The sequence below is a fragment of the Salminus brasiliensis genome, chromosome 2 (genome assembly GCF_030463535.1).
Source record: "Salminus brasiliensis chromosome 2, fSalBra1.hap2, whole genome shotgun sequence".
NCBI classification, from domain to species: domain Eukaryota; kingdom Metazoa; phylum Chordata; class Actinopteri; order Characiformes; family Bryconidae; genus Salminus; species Salminus brasiliensis.
In genome coordinates this window covers 4,184,002-4,205,056 of record NC_132879.1, presented here as the reverse complement: position 1 = coordinate 4,205,056, position 21,055 = coordinate 4,184,002, and the positions used below count along the sequence as shown (strand labels likewise).

Sequence of the window (21,055 nt, the reverse complement as noted above, 5' to 3'; positions counted from 1 at the left end):
TAATTGCTCGCAACACAATTCGACCTAAAATCTGAATAATCGTTCAAATCGTTTTGTGGCGAAAACAAAAGCTCGCGTGCAGCTTTGAGCTTTGCTGGGTGTGCACAGTGTTTGTTCTCGCCCCCGTTTCAATCCCCTATCCTCACACCAGGGCCTACTAATAACGTGTAATACGGTGCAGTGCTAAGGCGCGCGCTCGTATCTGTTTTTATTTTAACCAGTGGGTTTATTATTGCAGAGCTTTTTTTATTGTTTAATAAAAATGTTTAACTTATATTTAATTATTGGTTTTATGGTGTGCTTGTTTTTGTTGGTTTTATGTAAGAATAAATTCATACAAATAAATTCAGCAAAATAAAAGTCGCTAATAATAATAATAATAATAATAATAATAATAATAGCAAAGCAGCTGAGTTTATCAGCGTCATCTTCACACACTGGCAGTGCAGCAGTGTGATTTTATTCTGGGCAGCCTCACACCGTAATAACTCATATTATCTTACCCCATCTTACACACACGCACACACACATATGCTCGAGCAGGCGCGCGTACTCCCAAATGGCCCTCCCGTTCTACTGTATGGTGTGTTAATTAACTTGTAAATTAATTAATCGTGTATGTATATATATGTGTGTATATATATATATATCCATAAATGTATAAATGTGATGCAACGTTTTACACAAATTTTCCGTCCGAGTTAAAAGTCTCCCGCTGATTTGGTGGAAGGTTTAACACGCGCGCGCATGTGTGTGCGTACGTGTGTGTGTGTGTGCGTGCGTGTGTGTGTGCGTGTGTGTGTGTGTGTGTGTTAAACCTTCCATCAAATCAGCAATTTCTGTTTCTCTCATCCAAACCCACGTCAATCATCTGTAGGGACACACACACACACGTAGACAAGCGCGCGCTTACACATTTCGTGCGCCCGCGCGGGTTTGTATTTATTTGTCTGTGTGTGTGTGTGTGTGTGTGTGTGTCTGTGTGTGTGTGTATTCTCTGAGCTTCACCACGAGAACACAAATACATGCAAATATTAATAGTAATATTACTAATAATAATGGCAGTAATCATAATAGTGAGAGCAGCAGAATGAAGTGAAAGCGCCGTCACTGCTTCCTCCTCTCGCGCTTCACCCCAAAACTCATTTCCTGAGCGGTGACGTCACGAAAAGACAGCTCAAGCGCGTCTGTGTGTGTGTGTGTGTGTGTGTGTGTGTGTGTGTGTGTGTTCTTCATGTGTATCAATCTGCGTGGACTCTGCAGCCAAACCCGAGTATTAAGACACCAGATACAACCCCATCACGCGCCAGAAGCCCCCCCCCCCCCCCAAAACAACACCCCATTACAAAGGTTATTATTATTATTATTATTATTATTATTATTATTATTATTATTAGCATTATTATTATGGTCAGCATTTTTATAATATTCCCGTTCATCATCACTACTATCTTTCTATTCTTCATCTTCCTCCTCTTCCTCATTACTATCCTTCTATTTTTTCGTTTTTTCACCACCACCACCATCATCATCATCATCATCATCATCATCACCGTTACTATTTTCAATTCTTCCTCGTCTTCCATATCTTCATCATTATCATCCTCATTACAATCTTCCTCATCTTCTTCTTGCCTATGTTCTCGCCTATCATCATCATCATCATCATCATCATCATCATCATCATCTTTAATCTTTTACTACTTCATAATTATCCTCATCATCCTCATCGACGTGATCGTAGTCCTCTTCTTCACCCTCACACGTCTCGCGCGCTCCGCGGTGCATTCACACAGCCCTGGCGCGTCCATGATGATGAAGATGATGACGACGATGATGAAGGTGATAATGATGAAGAGCATAGCAAAGAAGAGAAGGACGAGGGGCACGCTGCAGTAAAAGGCGCGAGCGCGATGGAAAAAAAAAATGAGAAAAAATAAAATAAATAAAAAAACGCGCGCGTGTCACCGCGAGAGGACGCACTGTCACAATTTAAAGAGAGCTGCCGCTGTTACACTCACACACACACACACACGCACACACACACACACTGTTTCTCTCGCTCACACACACACACACAAGTATAGTCGCAACAGGTCAGAAGAGCCTCGCTGTGGCGTAGCGCGAGCTCCTCGGGCCTGCAGAGTGTGTTTTATTAATGCTGTTTTATAAAAATAGAGCTGCAAGGGTATTAAGAAATCCCTCGCGCACAATAGGGAGGTATTAAGGGGGGGGGGGGGGGTAAATAAATAGATAACTAATGTAAATGTTAATATTCGTAGTGAGATAAAAGCAAAGGGACTGTTCATAAAATGACGTAAGCAGATATAATCGGGAGTATATAAAGTATATAAAGTGAGATAGGCTGTGGATCGGCCTATATATATATATATATTTCCTACGCTCATATATATATATTTATATATGTATATTTATTTATATGTATATAGGTGTGTGTATGTGTAGTGTATGTGAATGGGAGGAAGACCCCCTTCGCTTGGTCATTTTTCCCCGGCCCACTTTATTCAATTAGGCCGAGCGACGTGGCCCCTCCCCCTGCTGATGACACAGAGAGGGAGAGAGAGAGAGAGTGTGTGTATATATGTGTGTGTGTTAGTGTGTGTGTTAGTGTGTGTGTGTGTGTGTGTGTGTGTGTGCAAGACCCTCCTTAAGTTGCGTCGCGCCACAGCTGTCTGCGAGCATTGAGCTGCCTGGCGCCATCCTGAAAGAATGCCTTCACTGTAAAAAAAAAAAAAACAGAAAGAGAGAGAGAGCGAGCGAGCGGGTGAGTAAGTACGAGAGAGAGAGAGAGAGAGAGAGAGGGGGAGGAGGGAGGGAGGGAGGAAGAGAGGGAGGGAGGGAGAGAAGGAGAGGTTGAGCTCCGCGCTAAACCCAGATTTGATCAGAGAGTTAAAAGTTGCGCTGAACGCCAGCAGCTCCAAACGGGGCTCAGGACTTGTTGAGCTCCGCGCGAGACAAAAAAAAACAACAAACAACAACAACAAAAAAAAAAACAACAAGGCAAAGACGCACGCGCTGCTTTGGACTTATTACAGCTATTTTTCGTATATATATATATATATTTATATACATATTGTGTGTGTATAAATATATATGTTATATATTCAGCGTTTTATTTATTATTTCCCGCGAAGCAAAGTGGGCGTTTTTTTCCTCCGATGAGAAATAAAAGAAAAACGACACCTGAGCACGAGAAAAGGACGGAACTGAGAGGCTAAAACAGAAAAAAAAAAAACACACAAACTCTTTCTTCTCCCGTTTTGCAGGTGATCGGAAGCGATGCGATCTTTGAAGAACCGTGTGGATTAACCAGCAAGCAACCAGCAACCAGCAACCAGCGCGAGGAAGCACCCAGGACTGCTTATTATTGCTAATATCACCGCTAATATTTTATTAGCGCGTGTTTGCTGCAGAAGAAGCCCGAGCGTATGAACGTTTGAGTGAGAGACGAATAAAGCGACAGAGAGACAGAGAGAGAGAGAGAGAGAGAAAGAACTAGAGATGGACGTGGGTGCGGAACAGCCTCGCTGGATGAGCCACCACCACCCGGTCATCAACGGGCAGCACCCCGATTCACATCACCCCGGACTGGGACACTCCTACATGGACCCCTCGCAATACCCGCTCCCAGATGACATGGATGTATTGTTTAATATTGACGGACAGGGCAACCACCCGTACTACGGGAACCGGGCCGTACAGAGGTACCCACCTCCGCACAGTAAGTGTCTTTCATAACATCTAAAACATCTAAAACAACACGTATAAAACATTTAAAAACACCTTTAAGCCTAAGATTTATGCACAACTTAATTTACGTCTATAAAACACAGTCGGCGTGACCTGTCTCTTTAGGTACGTTTCTGAGAGAAGTTACGCCACTGAGCTACATTCATTTGAGCACAGCCTTCTAACGAACCTAACGCACCTCCAAAACAAGTCACTTCTAGATGCTTTCGGTTGTGAATATTTTCTAAAAAACGCAACCGACCGTATTTTTTACGTTAATTTGCGCAAATGCGACTGAAGTCTTATAAACATGTTGCCTCCAGCAGCGTTAAATCGCCCCCAAGCACGTTTATATACAAGAAAAGTTATTTCCACATTTCAAACATAATTTATTATTAAAAAAAACGTATTTTACTCGCTTATATATGAGCTTTTCTATATAAACACGTTTGGGTTCTGTTTTCTCCGTTTTTGCGTAAATTAGGCCTATTCTAATTTGACACGAACTAAAAGTGCAAACACGACGAACACCATTTTTTAAAGCAATTCTCCAACTATTTAAAAACTCAACCAACATTTAGAGTAAACGCGTTTAATTCAATTTTCCTCAAAATGTAAACGCGTTCTTAAAGCATACATTTCCAACTAAAGACAAATAGACATTGTGAAGATTTGCTCTGGTCTCGCTCAGGTCTCTTTTCCAACATGATAATTACAGGCCGATCTTAAGGATGTATTAAATAATTCCCTTAACAGTGTGATTTTATTTTTAGTTTGCAAAAGATTAAAGATTAAACAACACCTTTTATTGCTGTTCTCAAACACGCGCTTCACTGAAATACGCCTTCTACAAAATGCAATTTAAACACTACATTTTTATTTTTTATTTTCATTTGTTTTTAAGACCAACAGCAAATGTTAGAAGGGTTGTTTGTTCTTGGTTCTTAGTAATGGCTTTTAAAAATAATTGCAATTAACAGAACTGAGTTTCCTTGGAAAGCAAAGCAGCAAGACTGTCAGTCATATCAATAATGCAACTGTGTCGGCCTTTTTTTTTTTCAAAAGAAAGGTAATTTTTGGTAGGTATTTTAACCTTTGAGGCACTGGTGTGTCATCAGTTTCACATCTTTCTAGTATTTTTGGGTGGCTTTGCTTTGTAGGGGGCTCGATTCTCTCAGGCTAAAAGGTCGCTTTATTTGACGAGGCCTTCAGCTGAAAGTGGAAACTGAAGAGTGGAAAAAATAACGTTGCTGTTTTAAACAGCAATTTTACTTTAATCGACTTTACACGCGCTCATATGAATCTGACTGATCTGTAGTGGATGTTATGCATAATTAGGTCTACATAAAACACTACGTACTATTTATTAATATACATTTTTTTATAATGGCAAATTCGTGTTGCTCGTTTTAAATGCCGTGCTCTTCAGCGTGCCATTATCTGATCTGACCTGAGCCTCACATGAAGATCTTCTAAGCGATTATGAACGACTATGAATTCATTGGTGGGAGAGAAGTAGAGAATTAAAGAATTGGAGGAGCTATTGGTTTAATTTATTGCCCATGACTTCCTGAGGGGAAAGCGTGACCTTGTTTCTCAATTGAGGCTTTTCTCTTGTTTCTTTCGCTCTCGAACATCTCAATACCTTCAGAAATTACTCACAGATGGAACAGATACTGAAGGGAGGGGGGGCGGTGATGGTAATTTAGGGTATCTGGGGTATCGAGAGTGGTGGAGTGGTGACAACGACAGTGAAAGTCAGACAGTGCATTAGCTGTGAATGCATTGTGAAGTCTCTCTGTGTACTTACTGTAGGCCCAACGTGCAGTTTCACATTGTAACCTACCATAGTCAGATCGTCCATGTTTTCACGGGGAAACATTTTAAAAAGGTTCAGGTTCTTCACCAGAATGGATGCCTAGACTAGTAAATGTGGAATAATTTTAGAAGAAATTAGTAGTAGAAAAGAATGGACCCCTACACCAGTTATTGGGGCATGATTTTAGAAGAAGTAAAATAGGAAAAAATAAACCTCCCAAACATCTGATGTTGGTAGTAGACAAACATCTGGAGGTCATCTTCAGCTTGGGAGTGGAATTGATTTGGTTGCTTCTGCAGAAATGCGAAAAAAAATAACAAAGAGCTTTCCAAAGGTCCAAAGCCTGCATTATAGGCCTACTTATTCACCAAGAGTCACATCATTGACACTGCATTGACTTTTCTTAAGATTTGCCATCCAGATGTTTTGTTACAGGTCTGTGTTTTCAACCAGAGACGTTCTAATCAATGCCATTCCATGACTGTCACCAAAATGGCTTGAATATGAGGCCATAAACATATTGTCATATTGTGTATATATGTATTGTGTCATATAGTGTGACGTTCTTTCTCTAACCATCCTTTGCTTTTTCCCTCTCTTTTCTGTGTGTGTGTGTGTTTGCATGGTTTACTTTTTCCCTCCCAGGTGGTCAGGTGTGTCGTCCTTCCTTGCTGCACAGTTCCCTACCCTGGCTGGATGGCAGCAAAGGCATCGGCCCACACCACAGCGCCTCGCCGTGGAACCTGGGGCCATTCCCCAAGACCCCTCTGCACCACCATGGCTCCCCAGGCGCCCTGTCTGTCTACCCGCCGGTGTCCTCCTCCTCCTCCTCTTCGTCCTCACTGTCGGCCGGACACTCCAGCCCGCACCTATTCACCTTCCCCCCAACCCCACCCAAAGACGTGTCCCCGGACCCGGCTATTTCCACCCCGGGCTCCGGCTCGTCCGTGGTACGACCCGAGGACAAAGAGTGTGTTAAGTACCAGCTGCCCGAGAGCATGAAGCTGGACCCGGCCCATAGCCGGAGCATGGCCAGCATCGGCGCAGGGGCGTCCGCAGCCCACCACCCCATCGCCACTTACCCTTCTTATGTGTCCGATTACGGGCCGGGCCTCTTCCCACCAAGTAGCCTCATAGGTGGGTCCTCTTCTAGTTATGGTTCCAAAACAAGACCAAAAACGAGGTCCTGTTCAGGTAGGCGTGCGCTTTATTATTACCCTTTTTGATTTTACCCCACATAAAACACCCAGGGTTGAAGGGACACCTCCTAACTGTTAACTCCTTAATCTTCACGGACGTCCACGAATATCCTAAGGCTCATGATTCCAAATGGAAAACCATTCCTAATTTGTTTAGAGTGGAAGTCTGAAGGTTAAGGGGCTAAGAGGTTGAATTTAACACTGAAGGTTGTTCCTTCAACTTTGGGTATTTTGCTGTGTAACCAAAAAAAAAATAATAATAATAAAAATGAACAATAGACTTTTATTTAGGAATTTTGAGGACAAATCTCAGGACTTTTCGTTGTGCACTGCTCGTTTCCCTCTCAAAACAGCCTCCCAGGATAGGGCTTTTTCTCAGGCCATTGCTTTATCCAAAAGCCTGGCTCTCAAAACCTGGCTCTCGGTCTGCTGCAATGAGTCCACTCCTCAAAAAGCCACCAAAGGACAGTGTTGCTTTTGGATTATCCATGTCAGACAGAGCCAGCCTGCACTGCATGCACCACAAAGGTCATGAGAATGATCGTTACACCAATGACACCAGCCACACAAATGCAACACAATAAAAGGCCTAATATTAATAATAATGATAATAATAATGGTTATAGCATCATAACAACACACCGTATAGCACATCTAACAGTTGTTTGGCTATAGATCTGAGTTGCAGTCATAACCAAAGCATTTCAGCGACCCTTTCGACCGCATTCAGTACTAATGTGGAGACAGAAGCACAGATTTATTCTCGTACCCTTTCGAGCACGAGCCCTCTCTTCATTCTGCTTCATATTTCTGATGGTGCGAAGATAACACACAACCGAGGTCGTATCAATGCGCGTAAACGTTATTTACGCACGCCTTAGTTGGCTAAACACGCCGGCCAAATCTTTTCCGATGCGCCCGGGCGCAGAGAGGCTTTATTATTTTATTATTTTTTGCATTATTTTATCCGGCCGCTGCGTTTTCTCTCCGCTCTCTCCAGCGTTTTATATGTTTAAGCTAATCCAATTATGCCCAGCCTGCTGCACGCCACAGTCGCGCTGTTGACTTTCTGATGGTGTGTCCGGATGCCCCGGACAGGGGGGACTGGGGTGGGGTGCGGTAAGGGGGGGGTGGGTGGAAATAGGGGGGAAAGGGGGGCAATAATAATGAACCCAGCTCAGCGCTGTCCAAACAGCAGCTCCAAAAAGGTCATCATTCTGCAACAAAACCAGATTTATTCTCGCCTCTGAAATGCGATTAGAGCGCGATTATATAGGGAGGGGGGGTCCGCGCGTGCCCCGACTCGCTATTAATGGAAGCGATTAGCAGGCGGAATTTAATAATCGTCATTATTATTATTATTATTATTATAGGGGCTCAGTATCTGTCTCCTGCATCTCGTCTATGCCTCGTGCATGCTTTTAGGGGTTATTTTTGGGGGCTGTTGACGTTGTGAAAATACAAAGAAACGCAGAAAATAGGAAAAAAAGAAGAGCAAAAGATCACGAGGAAAAAAAAGGTGTGGGTTGGATGTGGCAGTCGCTGCTGTTTCCACTGGATATGAGTGTGTATGTGTGTGTGTGTGCGCGAGAGTGAGAGAGCGGGACGAGATCAGCGCGTGCAAGTTCAGCTTTTTGGTGTAGTTTAGCGCAGTGCAGCAGTAGTGTGGTAGCACGCGCGAGCGTGTGTGTATGTTGATGTGTGTGTGTGTGTGTGTTTGTACCTGCACCCCGTGGATGACGGGATGAGGTAGGTGGGGCAGGTCGGTTGCGATCGGGAGGCGCGCGCGCACGCTTTCTCTTTCTTCTCTTTCATCGCTGTTTAAATTAATAGGTCATCCACATACACATGTACAGAGAGAGGCACGCACGCGCGCAAAAATAGTCAATCAGGGTTGCACAAATACACTTGCACACATATATTGATTACGCCCTGTTATTATTATTATTATTATTATTATTATTATTATTATTATTGTTATTATTATTATTATTATTAGGCCTGTTATTGGTGTATCTGTATATTATCTAAAATGATGAACTGGGAGGTTGTTTATGGTGGGAAATGACAATGAAGTTAGTGTGATCACTGTGTGTGTGTGTGTGTGTGTGTGTGTGTGTGTGTTAATTATTAGATATGTTTTTATGAATGAATGGGGGCGAGCAAACCCCTATTTTACCTATTTCAGCCTCGTGCTGTTATGATAGCTTTATACGACTGTGTGTTGTTTGCGCCCGATGATGTCATGAGATGATGTTGAGATTGCCCTTGCCAGCTAATGTCATAACCCATCGATCAGAGCTTCACTATTATCATTATTAATATTAATATTATTATATACATTAATATTTTATTATTATTATTATTATTATTATTATTATTATGTTTATGAATGTTGACGGATTGCAGATTGCCTGCACCTGTGTTATGCATGCTGTCTCTGCCTGGTCCTGAATTCAGGCCCTGAGCTCGCGCTGACTACATGCTGTAGTTCGTCTGTGTGGCTGTAGTGCACCGGGACTGTGCTGTTTTCAGGGCGCAGTGCTGGGCTGTACTCTCTCTGTCTGTCTGTCTGTGTGTACATGCCTGTGTGTGTAGGTTCTACAGTGCCGATGTTACATGGCCGTGTGTGTGTGTGTGTGTTGTGTTTGCAGAGGGCAGAGAGTGTGTGAACTGCGGGGCCACCTCCACTCCGCTGTGGAGGCGCGACGGGACTGGACATTACCTCTGCAACGCGTGCGGACTGTACCACAAAATGAACGGCCAGAACAGACCGCTCATCAAACCCAAGAGGAGGCTGGTAGGGATAGCTCTCATTCTCTCTCTCTCTCTCTCTCTCTCTCTCTCTCTCTCACCCTGCCTCTCTCTGTCTGCCTCTGTCTGTCATCACACACATTATACTGCATTGCATACACGCACTCGCACGCGCACACTCCCATCAAGCCCACGAGGCCAGTCTGTTCACGTAGACTGAACTACAGACACGTAAAAATATATATAGTGCACGATATATAATAATAAATGCCCTAATTAGTGCCCTAATTAGTGCCCTTATTAGAGCCCTTATTAGTGCCCTTATTAGTGCCCTTATTAGAGCCATTATTAGTGCCATTATTAGTGCCATTAGCATCATAATAATATCATAATAATTGTTTCTGTTATATTAAAACGCAAAACTTATATTATTATTATTATTATTATTATTATTATTGATAGATAGACAGACGTTGTTAATCCCTAATGGAAATTTAAGGTATGGCAGTCTGTCCACAAAAATATTATTATTTTTAATATTATAATTATTATTAGATAATTAAATTGATAGCTAGATTAGATAGATATACAGACAGACAGACAGTCAGTCAGATAGATAGATAAACGCTGTTGATCCCTGATAGGAAAATAAGGTATGGCAGTCAGTACACGAGCAGATTATTATTATTATTATTATTATTATTATTAGCATATTATTTCTTTTATTCGCGTGTTTCCTTTTTCTCCACAGTTTCTCCCGCCTTTATTCTGCTCGTGTCTAAATCCGTCTCGAATTTGGGTGAAAGTGAGTGTGTGTAGGAGTGTGTGTGTGTCTCTTTTTAAAGCCCTCGCGTGTCAAACTCACACTTAAACCGACTGTAGCTGCTGCTAAAACTAACACCGACGTTTAGGTCCCTCTCCCCCCCACTCTCTCTCTCTCTCTCTCTCTCTCTCTCCCTCTCTCTCTCCCTCTCCCTCTCTCTCTCGCTCTCTCGCGCGCCAATGTATAAACCCTTGCTGTCAGGAAAAGGCCTGCGTGCCGGATATCTGACCGCTGCTGATAACCCCCCCAAGCACCCCCTAACACCGCCTCCCACCCCGAAAAGACTAAACATAAAGGAGAGGAGAGGAGGAGAAGGAGGAGGAGGGCAGGAGTCACGACATGGCACGAGATTGTTCTTCTTCATTAGGATAAAGAATGAGAGAGAGAAATAGAGAGAGAGAGAGAGAGAGAGAGAGAGAGAGAGAGAGGGAGAGGGGGATGGTTTATTGTGTAAAAAAAGTCAGAAATAAAGCGCGCGAGAAAAAAGAGAGATGATGGAATTCGTGTTTGGGCGTATTTGTGATTTTTTTGCGATTAATCGAAATTGGGGACAATTTACCAGCGAAGCAGCAGCAAAACCCCACAGCAAACCCAGTTCCTAATAATCGACGATCAATTTCTCCGCCTCCCCGCGCGCTTCTCTTTGTGATAAATCGATTAGTTGGGATGTATCGAAGCTTCAAGCCAAGCCTGATCAGCTTCACCTTCAGCATCAATCAATATCAACACACACCTCTCAGGGCCAGCTGGACGTACACACAAGTATGCACTCACTCACACATATAAATTTCATTATTTAAATGACTTCCTTCTCTTTTCTATTGCAGCCGATTATAATCATTACAGTCATTTGTTCGCGTGACGTCTGCACGATTAATGTGCCTTTAAGGCCTTTGTTTGTTTCTTAGGATTTTTATGTTTATTTATATTTGTTCTTTTCTATCTTTGTATCTGTTTAATTATCTTTTATTCATGTTTTTATGTCGAATATTTTCGTTTTAATCGATTTTTTAACGCATCTTATCCACTATGGTGTAGCCTCCTGTTTAACAGGCACCGCGCACTGAAATTTGGGCTCGCTCTAATTGAATAAACTGTTTAAACAGCCGCAGACACGCCGGCTTAAGGAAAATGTTCATTTCATCAGCCTTAATGGCTCTCTATTCAAGCCTCACTTTTATGTCCTTGTGATAATATTTACATTACAAACGGGCGCGCGCGTCACGGTGATATATATTTATATATATAGTCGGATATATTTTTAGCTCGCGGCCAGGGTACCACTTGTCACTTGTTTTTCCTTTCCCCCCCTTTCTCTTTTCTCCTGCATTTATCCTTCCACATGCTGGATGAACATCCCCAGTGCTAACGTTGAAGCCATACACGTTTAGGATTGATTGACGTTTACAGAAAGACTGCAGCCAATACTAGAGAACTGGATTAATAATTTAATTTAACAATTAAAACACTGTAATAAGCAGGAGGCGGAGAAATTAATCGTCGATTATTAGGAGCTGTGGGTGTTTTTTTTTAGGATTGCTTGCTTCTGCTTTGCTGAAAAATCGTGCCCAATTTCGAATAATCGTAAAATCATGCCCAAACGCATGACTTTCTCGCATTACTCGCGTGATTTATTTATGACAATTTTCGGCTATAAATTCAACATTATAATTGTCTGTAATTTATTAAAACGCTGTAGGTATTTATTCACTTGCCAGGGCTACTGTTCAGCATCATCGTTTTTATTCCAACACTATGGATTATTTAAAGACCGCCGGGGTTCAGTAACAGTAACTCTTATTTATTCAACGTTTTAATTACCATTGGTGTAAAATAATAATAATAATAATAATAATAATAATAATAATAATAAACACTGGGTGTTGAAACTCAAAGGAGTCAGGGTCAGTCTTGCAGCATTTGCAGGTATGTCGGGGGTGTTCATTCAGCTCTGTGTGTGTTTGATTGAACACTGATGGTTTTATATTCAGGCTCTGAAGCGGACAATAAAACAGGCTTTTGTTGACTCTCTCTCCCTCTCTCTCTCTTTCTCTCTCTCTCTCTCTCTCTCTCTCTCTCTCTCTCTCTCTCTCTCTCTCTCTCCAGTCTGCTGCAAGGCGAGCGGGGACTTCGTGTGCTAACTGTCAAACGACCACCACGACGCTGTGGAGGAGAAATGCGAACGGAGATCCAGTGTGTAACGCCTGCGGCCTCTACTTCAAACTGCACAATGTAAGCTAATGCAGCCATACAGTCCTTCACATCAACATCTGTCCTTCTTCCTTTCACCCTTCCATCCTTCTTTCTTCCTTGCCTTTTCCTTCCTTGCTTTCTTCCTTGCAATCTTACCTTTTCTTTCCCCCGTCCCCCTTCCTTTCTTATATTCCTCCTTTCTTTCATTCCTTTGATCTTCCCTTATTTCTTCCTTCCTTCTTCCTTTCTCCATCCATTTCTCTACTTACGACCTCAAAACCAGCTTGATTTGGAATAACAGAAACACATCCAATGTCGCCCAACTGCTTTGTATTGGTTGCATTGATCACACATTCTAACACACACGCATACAAACAAACAAACAAACAAACACACACACACACACACATTAGCACAAGGCATTCCTCTCTGTAACACACTCTGCTTCTGTGTTACTGCTGGATGTTTCATGTGGGCCGTTAGTGAATCATAGAGTGAACAGAGCCAAAACTAATTCTGTAATACAGGCAAGCTGTGGAGTACAACAGCAGCGCAACTACTATTAATATTATAAGGATTATTATTAGCCTGCTATTAGTATTACAAATGTGCTGTTTGTGCTATTAGTGCAGTTGTAATACCATTAACCTACGATTAGTCGTAGACGTAGAGGCATAATGGCTGAATAATGAACTGATAGCCTGTGTTTTTGCAGTATTCCCACTTTACTGACAGTTTTCCAAAAACCACGAGCTGCTTTTGGACACTTCTTGGCCAACCTGGAAAATAAAAGCAGAGATACACTATGTGTCCAAATGTTTGCGGACACTCATTGCTGACAAAGATGTGCAATGTTGTCTAGTCCCTGTAGAGTCTCTGGAGCAGATAAACCTATATGACCCTACTGGCACCATGACCCTACTGCCTAATGCCAGGCCAGGTGTGGTCTAGAGGGGTATAAAGCCCCCCCAGCATTGAGCTGTGGAGCAATGGAAGAACTGTGTTTTCTGGAATGATGGATGATGGGTGCTCCATCCAATGCTTTAGGGATTAGCTGAGGGGTTGGGGATGATGAGGTATGATGTTGATCATCCAACGTCCTGACCTCACTAACGCTCTTGTGGCTGAATGCAATCAATCAAATCCTCACAGCAATGCTCCAGCTCCAAATTCTAGTAAAAAAAGCCTTCTTTCCTGGACAGTAGAGACAGTTACTTCAACAAAAGCATGATCAGCTATTTTGTGAATACCCTTGATTTCAGAATAAACACTGAATGAGCAGGTGTCCCAATACTTTTGTCCAAATAGTGTATTAAGAATAATTAGATTACTGAATTAGATACAGTGGTCTGAGGCGATCCAGGCCCGGCGTGCCTCCAATTGATCACTCCGGCACCCTGAGAGCTCATTCAAAGCACAGCCTCATACTCAAACTTCAGCTGAAACTCTGTGCGAGAGCAAAACCTCACACTTGTGTGTGTGTGTGTGTGTGTGTGTGTGTTTGTGTGTGTGTGTGCATGTCGGTCTGACCTTGTGTTAAAATGTCTGTGAAACTTCTCTGCTTGTGGTCAACCTGTTTCATCCTGGAGTAGAACAAAGGAGGCAGTGGGAGGACAGTGGTTTAGAGTGTGTGTACTAACCAAGGCGTGTGTGTGTGTTGTGTGTGTGTTTTCTGTGATGGTCAGTGGAGTTCAGAGAGACATGCTGACATCTGACCAGCTTTGGTATGTGTAACACCTCTGTGTACACTATTAACACACCTGCACAACCCGACACACACACACACCTACACACACATGAACACACACCTCAGGTAAACCACATTGTGTGTCAGTGTGTTGTTGTATGAGCAACCAAATCTGTGAGAAGAGTGCAGTCATACACACTTGAGTCTCTCTCACATACACACACACAAACACACACACACACACACACACACACACAGAATCCACAGAGGTGCTCACACACTGGAGCCTTGATTAATTTGGCCGAGAAAGAGGGAGAGAGATAGAAATAAGAGAGAGAGAGAAATAAGGATGAAAGAGAGAGAGGAGGCAGTGGAGAGAGAGAGAGGGAGAGAGAGAGAGGTTAAGATAGAAGGGGAGTGATGGATAGAGGGAGAGAGAGAGAGAGAGAGAGAGAGGTGATGTTAGTGTTTGGCAGTAGACTGAGGTGCTGTGGCAGTGCCGCTGCTGCCCGGTGCCTGGACACAGTCTGGGGTTTCTCTCGCTGGCAAGCCTGGCATCAGCCCTGCCCGGCATGAGGGAATCAGCAGCTAAATCCAGCCTAGTGCTGATATGACCTGACGCGTGCACACACACACACACACACACACACACACACATACTCACACACACAGATTTGTGCTATAATGAAGCTCCATTACATATGATCAGTGTGCCCTTGCACCGTCTGAAATATAAAACCCTCTCAGAGAGGAAGACTGATGGATCCTCCCCTGCCGTCCAAAACCCACTGAAACCCAGTAGAAACACACCACAGTTCCAGCTTCCTCTCCACCAAGCAGCCTTCCCTCTTCACCTCTCCTCCAAACCGCCTCCTATCCTCTCCTCTCCTGTCTTCCCTGCCAAACAGCCTCTTAAATATACACACTAGATACCTGTATTATTCAAAGACCTTTATACAGTACCTGCTATGATTCACATTATTTTGTGTCCACTATGAATTATTCAGTAACCAATGTGAATTATTTAATAACCCCTATGATTGATTCAGTATCCGCTATGACTTAATCAGTAACTATTATGACATATTCAGTACCTACCATGAAATATTCAGTACCTACTGTGAAATGTTCAGCATCCACTAGGAATTATTCAGTACCTATTGAATATCAACTGTTTATTACTCCCTACCCATTGTGAATCATTCATTAACCACTATGAATTTTTCAGTATCTACTACAAATGATTCAGTAACCACTCTGAATTATTCAGTATTCACTATGAATTATTGAATATCAACAATGAATTATTCAGTATCTACTACAAATGATTCAGTAACCACTATGGATTATGCAGTATCTACTACAAATGATTCAGTATTCACTGTGAATTATTCAGTAACCACTATGAATTATTGAATATTAATAATGAATTATTCAGTATCTACTGCAAATGATTCAGTAACCACTATGAATTATTCAGTTTCTACTGCAAATGATTCAGTATCCCCTATGAATTATTCAGTATCTACTGCAAATGATTCAGTAACCACTATGTATTATTCAGTATCTACTACAAATGATTTAGTAACCACTATGAATTATTCAGTATCTACTGCAAATGATTCAGTAACCACTATGTATTATTCAGAATCTACTACAAATGATTCAGTAACCACTATGAATTATTCAGTATCTACTACAAATGATTCAGTAACCACTATGAATTATTCAGTATCTACTGCAAATGATTCAGTAACCACTATGAATTATTCAGTTTCTACTGCAAATGATTCAGTATCCCCTATGAATTATTCAGTATCTACTGCAAATGATTCAGTATCCACTATGGATTATTCAGTATCTACTGCAAATGATTCAGTAACCACTTTGAATTATTCAGTTTCTACTACAAATGATTCAGTAACCACTATGAATTATTCAGTATCTACTGCAAATCATTCAGTAACCACTTTGAATTATTCAGTATCTACTACAGATGATTCAGTAACCACTATAAATTATTCAGTATCTACTGCAAATGATTCAGTAACGACTACTACTTTCTGTAGTCTGAATTGTGGACCCACATACAGACCCCTAGTTTAAGGGGTCATTTTTGGACATGACTAAATGATGGCTTCGGTCACACAGCACATGCCAAGCACACAGACAGAACATGTGAGACACAGACACATGGAAGTGCACTCTTAACATCTGGCAGACCGTTCGAAGGGTTTTGACGCTCACACTGCCAAACTCTTCACATCCCCAGTATTTACTACAGAACCTCCACATCATCTAAGTTTGAGACTCTTCTTATTCGACCTCCTATAATAACGTGTTCTCCTCCTCTTCTTCTGTGTGTTTTTCCTAATCGCAGATCAACCGACCGCTCACCATGAAGAAGGAGGGCATCCAGACCCGGAACAGGAAGATGTCCAGCAAGTCCAAGAAGAGCAAAAAGTCGCAGGACAGCATGGAGGACTACTCCAAGAGCCTGATGGAGAAGAGCAGCTCTTTCAGCCCGGCGGCGCTGTCGCGTCACATGACCTCCTTCCCGCCCTTCTCGCACTCCGGCCACATGCTGACCACGCCCACCCCCATGCACCCTTCCTCCAGCTTACCCTTCGCCCCCCACCACCCCTCCAGTATGGTCACCGCCATGGGTTAGGCCACTCCTGCTACCTCTAGACCACCCTGACCATGACCTTTGACCTCAGGCACGGTCAGCCTGAACCCCTTTTGACCTTTGACCTTTGAGACCACCGCCTCCCCTCCTTCCTTGACCCCTTTCGGACTTGCTCTCTCTTACTCCTCAGACCTGGCCCACAGACGACTGCTGGAGATTTGTCTCAACTGTAACCCCAACCCACCCCACCCCCCCCTTTCCCGTCTCCCACTTCCAGAGAACGCTTGTATCTTCATAAGAGCGAGAGATGGAGAGCGAAAGTGAGAGAGGGCGAGAAAGCGAGCGCGAGACTGACTTTTTTTCTCATTGCGACCACCCACCCAAAGCCCAGCGTGTACAGAAGCCGCTCTCGTTCATCACGGACACTTTTACGAAGGTGAAAGCATCGAAAAACGAGACAAACGAACCTTTCCTCATCCCTCTATCCATCCATCCATCCATCCATCCATTCATCCATCCACCCCAGACTCACCTTCCTCCTCCACCTCCTCTTCCTCTTCCTCCTCCTCCTTTTATTCTTTTTTATTTTTCCTTTCGAGACAAGAACTCCCTGAGCTGTGAAAGACACGGAGGAGACGGACTCTGCATATATTTGTACAAATTGTATGAAATACAGCACATTTAATGAAGACTTTTTAAACAAACGAGTTACGACAAAAAAGACAAAGGAGAGAAAACCAACGAGGACCAGATTAAAAAAAACAAAACAAACAAAAAAATCATTAAAAAAAATTAATAAATAAGAGAAACAAACGCCCATGGGCAGCTAACGATGAGAAGGGTACGACTCAAACCTGGAGGAGAAGAAAAAGAAGACGGAGAAGACGAAGAAGAAGAAGAAGGCCGAGAGCGTCTCTCCGTGTGGAAAACGGCAAAAGCGAGAGAAAGAGAAAGAGAGAGAGAGAGAGGAGAGAAAGAGAGAGAGACATAGAGAGGGAGAACTGTGGGGAATTCAGGAAAGCGCAGGCCAGGGTGGGTTGCCTGTTAGAAACAGTGTGTAATGCATTAATGCTCAACGTGGTCAGGCGTGTTCCTCTGACCACCAGCTACTCTTTTGGATGTGTTATAGGTCTTGGGCAATTGGTTTGTGTTCGCGCTCACATACCTACATACATACACACTTATATACACTCATAAACATACATGCACACACACCCCAACACACACACATACACATACACACACATACAAACATACTGACTTCTATACATACACTGAACACCTCTGTTCACCTGAAAGACTTTTCTTCCGGCCCAGGTTATATGCATTGTGAAAAAAAGTTCCTGTATTTGTTATTTGTATGTATAATTCAGAGTACCAAAAATACGAAAGAAACAAAGATGTAGAATTATTTCTTTATGTAATGCAGACTGAATGGTTGTACAAATTTAATAATCACTAGTGTAAAAAAAACAACAACAGACTTGCTTTTTTGTTGCGTAATTTTTTTCCCTCTTTGAAAATAATAAACTAGTTTAATCTCTGTTGAACATCAGACGCCATCGCCATGCAGTGCTCTTTATTTGGTCTTCAAGTATGTGTACAGACGTAAAAAAAAAATATATATATATATATATATATGTGTGTGTGTGTGTGTGTGTGTGTGTGTGAGAGAGAGAGAGAGAGTCTGAATGTGCCCGAGTGTGTGTTGTGGCTTCACCACTACTACAAAACGTGTGATATCTCTCACAAGGCCTCCTCAGCCTTCAGGCATCTCCCCTAGATTTACTAAAGCTGGCCGGCCACATGCTAACAGGAAGTCCTGAAATAAAAGTGAGACCACAGCAACTCTGCTCACACACTCCCAAACATCCACACTGCAGCTCGTCTAGCCGCATCACACTCTCACGTCGGCGTGGAAGTGGGACTTCGGAGCGCAACTGACTGACCAACTGGCTAATCTAATACATATATACATGCACAGTATGTCCAAATACTTGTGGACACAGCTTGTAATGAATGTATTTAGCTACTTTGAGTTGAACCAATGCGCACACACACACACACACACACACAGACAACTTACACCTATTCGAAGCCCCCAGCCACAACATCCTAACCACGACGGACACCCGTGTGTCCCCAGTCCCCTATGTTTAAATGTGTAGAAGAAGAGGAAGCCTTTTCTTCCTCTGCGAAGGTGATCAGTGGATCATTGTGCGGTTCGGAGGGTCACTGCAGGCCGTTCCACTGCAACAGAAATACGAAACAACAAGCTGCTGTATAATGCAAGACCTTCCGATCAAACAAAGAAGCTCATCGTGAGCTAGCACGCTAACCATGCACTAAAATGCTAACCACAAGCTAACGGGGGGAAGAAGAACTAACATGCTAACAAGGTCAACTTCCAAAATAAGTGCTTGCCAGACTTGCTAATCACAAAGTGCTATAATATTAAGCATTACTGCCGTAGCTCAAGTCACACCGTGCTTCTGTTTAGCGTTCTCAGAAAAGGATTGGGTAAATTGGGTAATCGATAGCAATACGGCTAATCTGTGGCTAACATAGCTAATCTAAGGCTTCATTATATGTCATTAACATTTGTGGCCACCCCTTCAAATGAATGCATTCAGCTAGTGTAAGTTGCACCCATTGCTGACACAGCTTGTCTAGACCCTGTAGAAAAGTACTGCCAATAGAATAGGACTCTCTAGGGCAGATCAACTCAAAACTATTGGCACCATGCTGCTGCCTAATGCCAGGCGTGGGCTAGAGGGGTGTAAAGCCCCCCGGTATTGAGCTGTGTAGCAGTGGAAGAGCTGTGCTCTCTGGAATGATGGATGGTGACGCTCCATCCAATACTTTTGAGTTATGGAAGAGTTGGGGAGTTATGGATGATGAGGTGGGTGGCGAATATTCAACATTCTGACCTCTCTAATGCTCTAATTCTCTAATGCAATCAAATTCTCTCAGTAATGCTCCTCCAAAGTAGAAAGCTTTCTTCTTCCCTGGACAAGAGACTCCAGTTACTCCAACAAAAGCAGGATCAACTCTTTTTTAGTAACCTTGATAACAGAAGAAACAACGAGCAGGTGACTGAGCAGGTGTCCCAATACTTTTGGCCATATGTTGCAAGTGAAACGTGTAGTACATGAAGAGGAAGCCTTTTCTTCTTTGGTGACTTTGATCAGTGGATCACTGTGAGGTCAGAGGGTCATTGCAGGCTGTTCCATTGCAAGTGGCCATAGTCTTCAGTCCACTAACTTTTATGGGTCGTAACAACAAGCCGGCCCGGGGGCCTCAGGTTTGATTATAAAACACTCGCTACATGGGAGAATGGTTCAATTAACTACACGACACAGAGAGGGGGGAAAGAGGGTTGTTGATTCAATACGCTGCCTTTAACTGGTTTGTTCAGACTTGTGAATTTAAAGGAAGCTAAGTGAAACTCATGCCATGTACAAAGTGCATGGCGGTGTCACTTGTGAAGTAGCAATATGAGTGTTGTGTGTATAACACACACTTTGCTTAGCTTTGGGGACGAAGCTGTGGCTTTGGTGTGCTTGCCTGGGGTGGACTTGCTTGCAGAGAACCATTCGATGTGGAGAAGAATGGGGAAGTGTTTCCAGACCACAGCTTTGCCAACTGCCTTTATATACACACACATACAAATACCCACCCACACACACATATATATATATATATATAGTTATTAAAAAGAGTTTACCCTGCTTTTGTTTGGAGTAACTGTCTCTACTGTCCAGAGAAGAAGACTTACTACTAGCTTTTGGAGGAGCATTGCTGTGAGAATTTGATTGCAATTAGCAACAAGAACGTCAGTAAGGTCAGGATGTTGGATGATGATCACCACCCCACTTCATCATCCCTTACTCCGCAACTCATCCCAAAAGTTCTGGATGGAGCTCCACCACCATCATTCCAGAGAACACAGTTCTTCCACTGCTCCACAGCTCAATGCTGGGGGGCTTTATACACCCCTCTAGCCCATGCCTGGCATTAGGCAGCAGCATGGTGCCATTAGGTTCATATAAGTAGTAGTAAAGATGTCACTAATTAAACATAAAACATCATATTGTCAGCAAATCCTCTCTTACATAGCAATAAATATAAAAATAAATACTGAATCCTTTTCAGTGAAATACTGCCAGTGCACTGGCAGCAGAACAACCCTAAAGCATGA

General features: G+C 42.8%; 1 protein-coding gene across 4 annotated transcripts; it reads left to right on the top strand.

The window, feature by feature from the left end:
* Positions 1–1,761: 1,761 nt before the first annotated feature.
* Positions 1,762–18,409, top strand: gata3 (GATA binding protein 3). Of its 4 annotated transcripts, XM_072674148.1 has the most exons (6): positions 1,762–1,842; positions 3,288–3,742; positions 6,215–6,763; positions 9,423–9,568; positions 12,452–12,577; positions 16,606–18,409. In XM_072674148.1, the coding sequence occupies exons 2-6, from the start codon at positions 3,523–3,525 to the stop codon at positions 16,894–16,896; spliced, it is 1,332 nt and encodes a 443-aa protein (XP_072530249.1). In that variant the 5' UTR covers positions 1,762–1,842; positions 3,288–3,522; the 3' UTR covers positions 16,897–18,409. The 4 variants fall into 4 exon arrangements, with proteins under 4 accessions (XP_072530249.1, XP_072530250.1, XP_072530248.1 ...); XM_072674149.1 differs by lacking the exon at positions 1,762–1,842 and having other exon boundaries at positions 2,930–3,742; positions 6,215–6,706; XM_072674147.1 differs by lacking the exon at positions 1,762–1,842 and having other exon boundaries at positions 2,930–3,742.
* Positions 18,410–21,055: the final 2,646 nt, after the last annotated feature.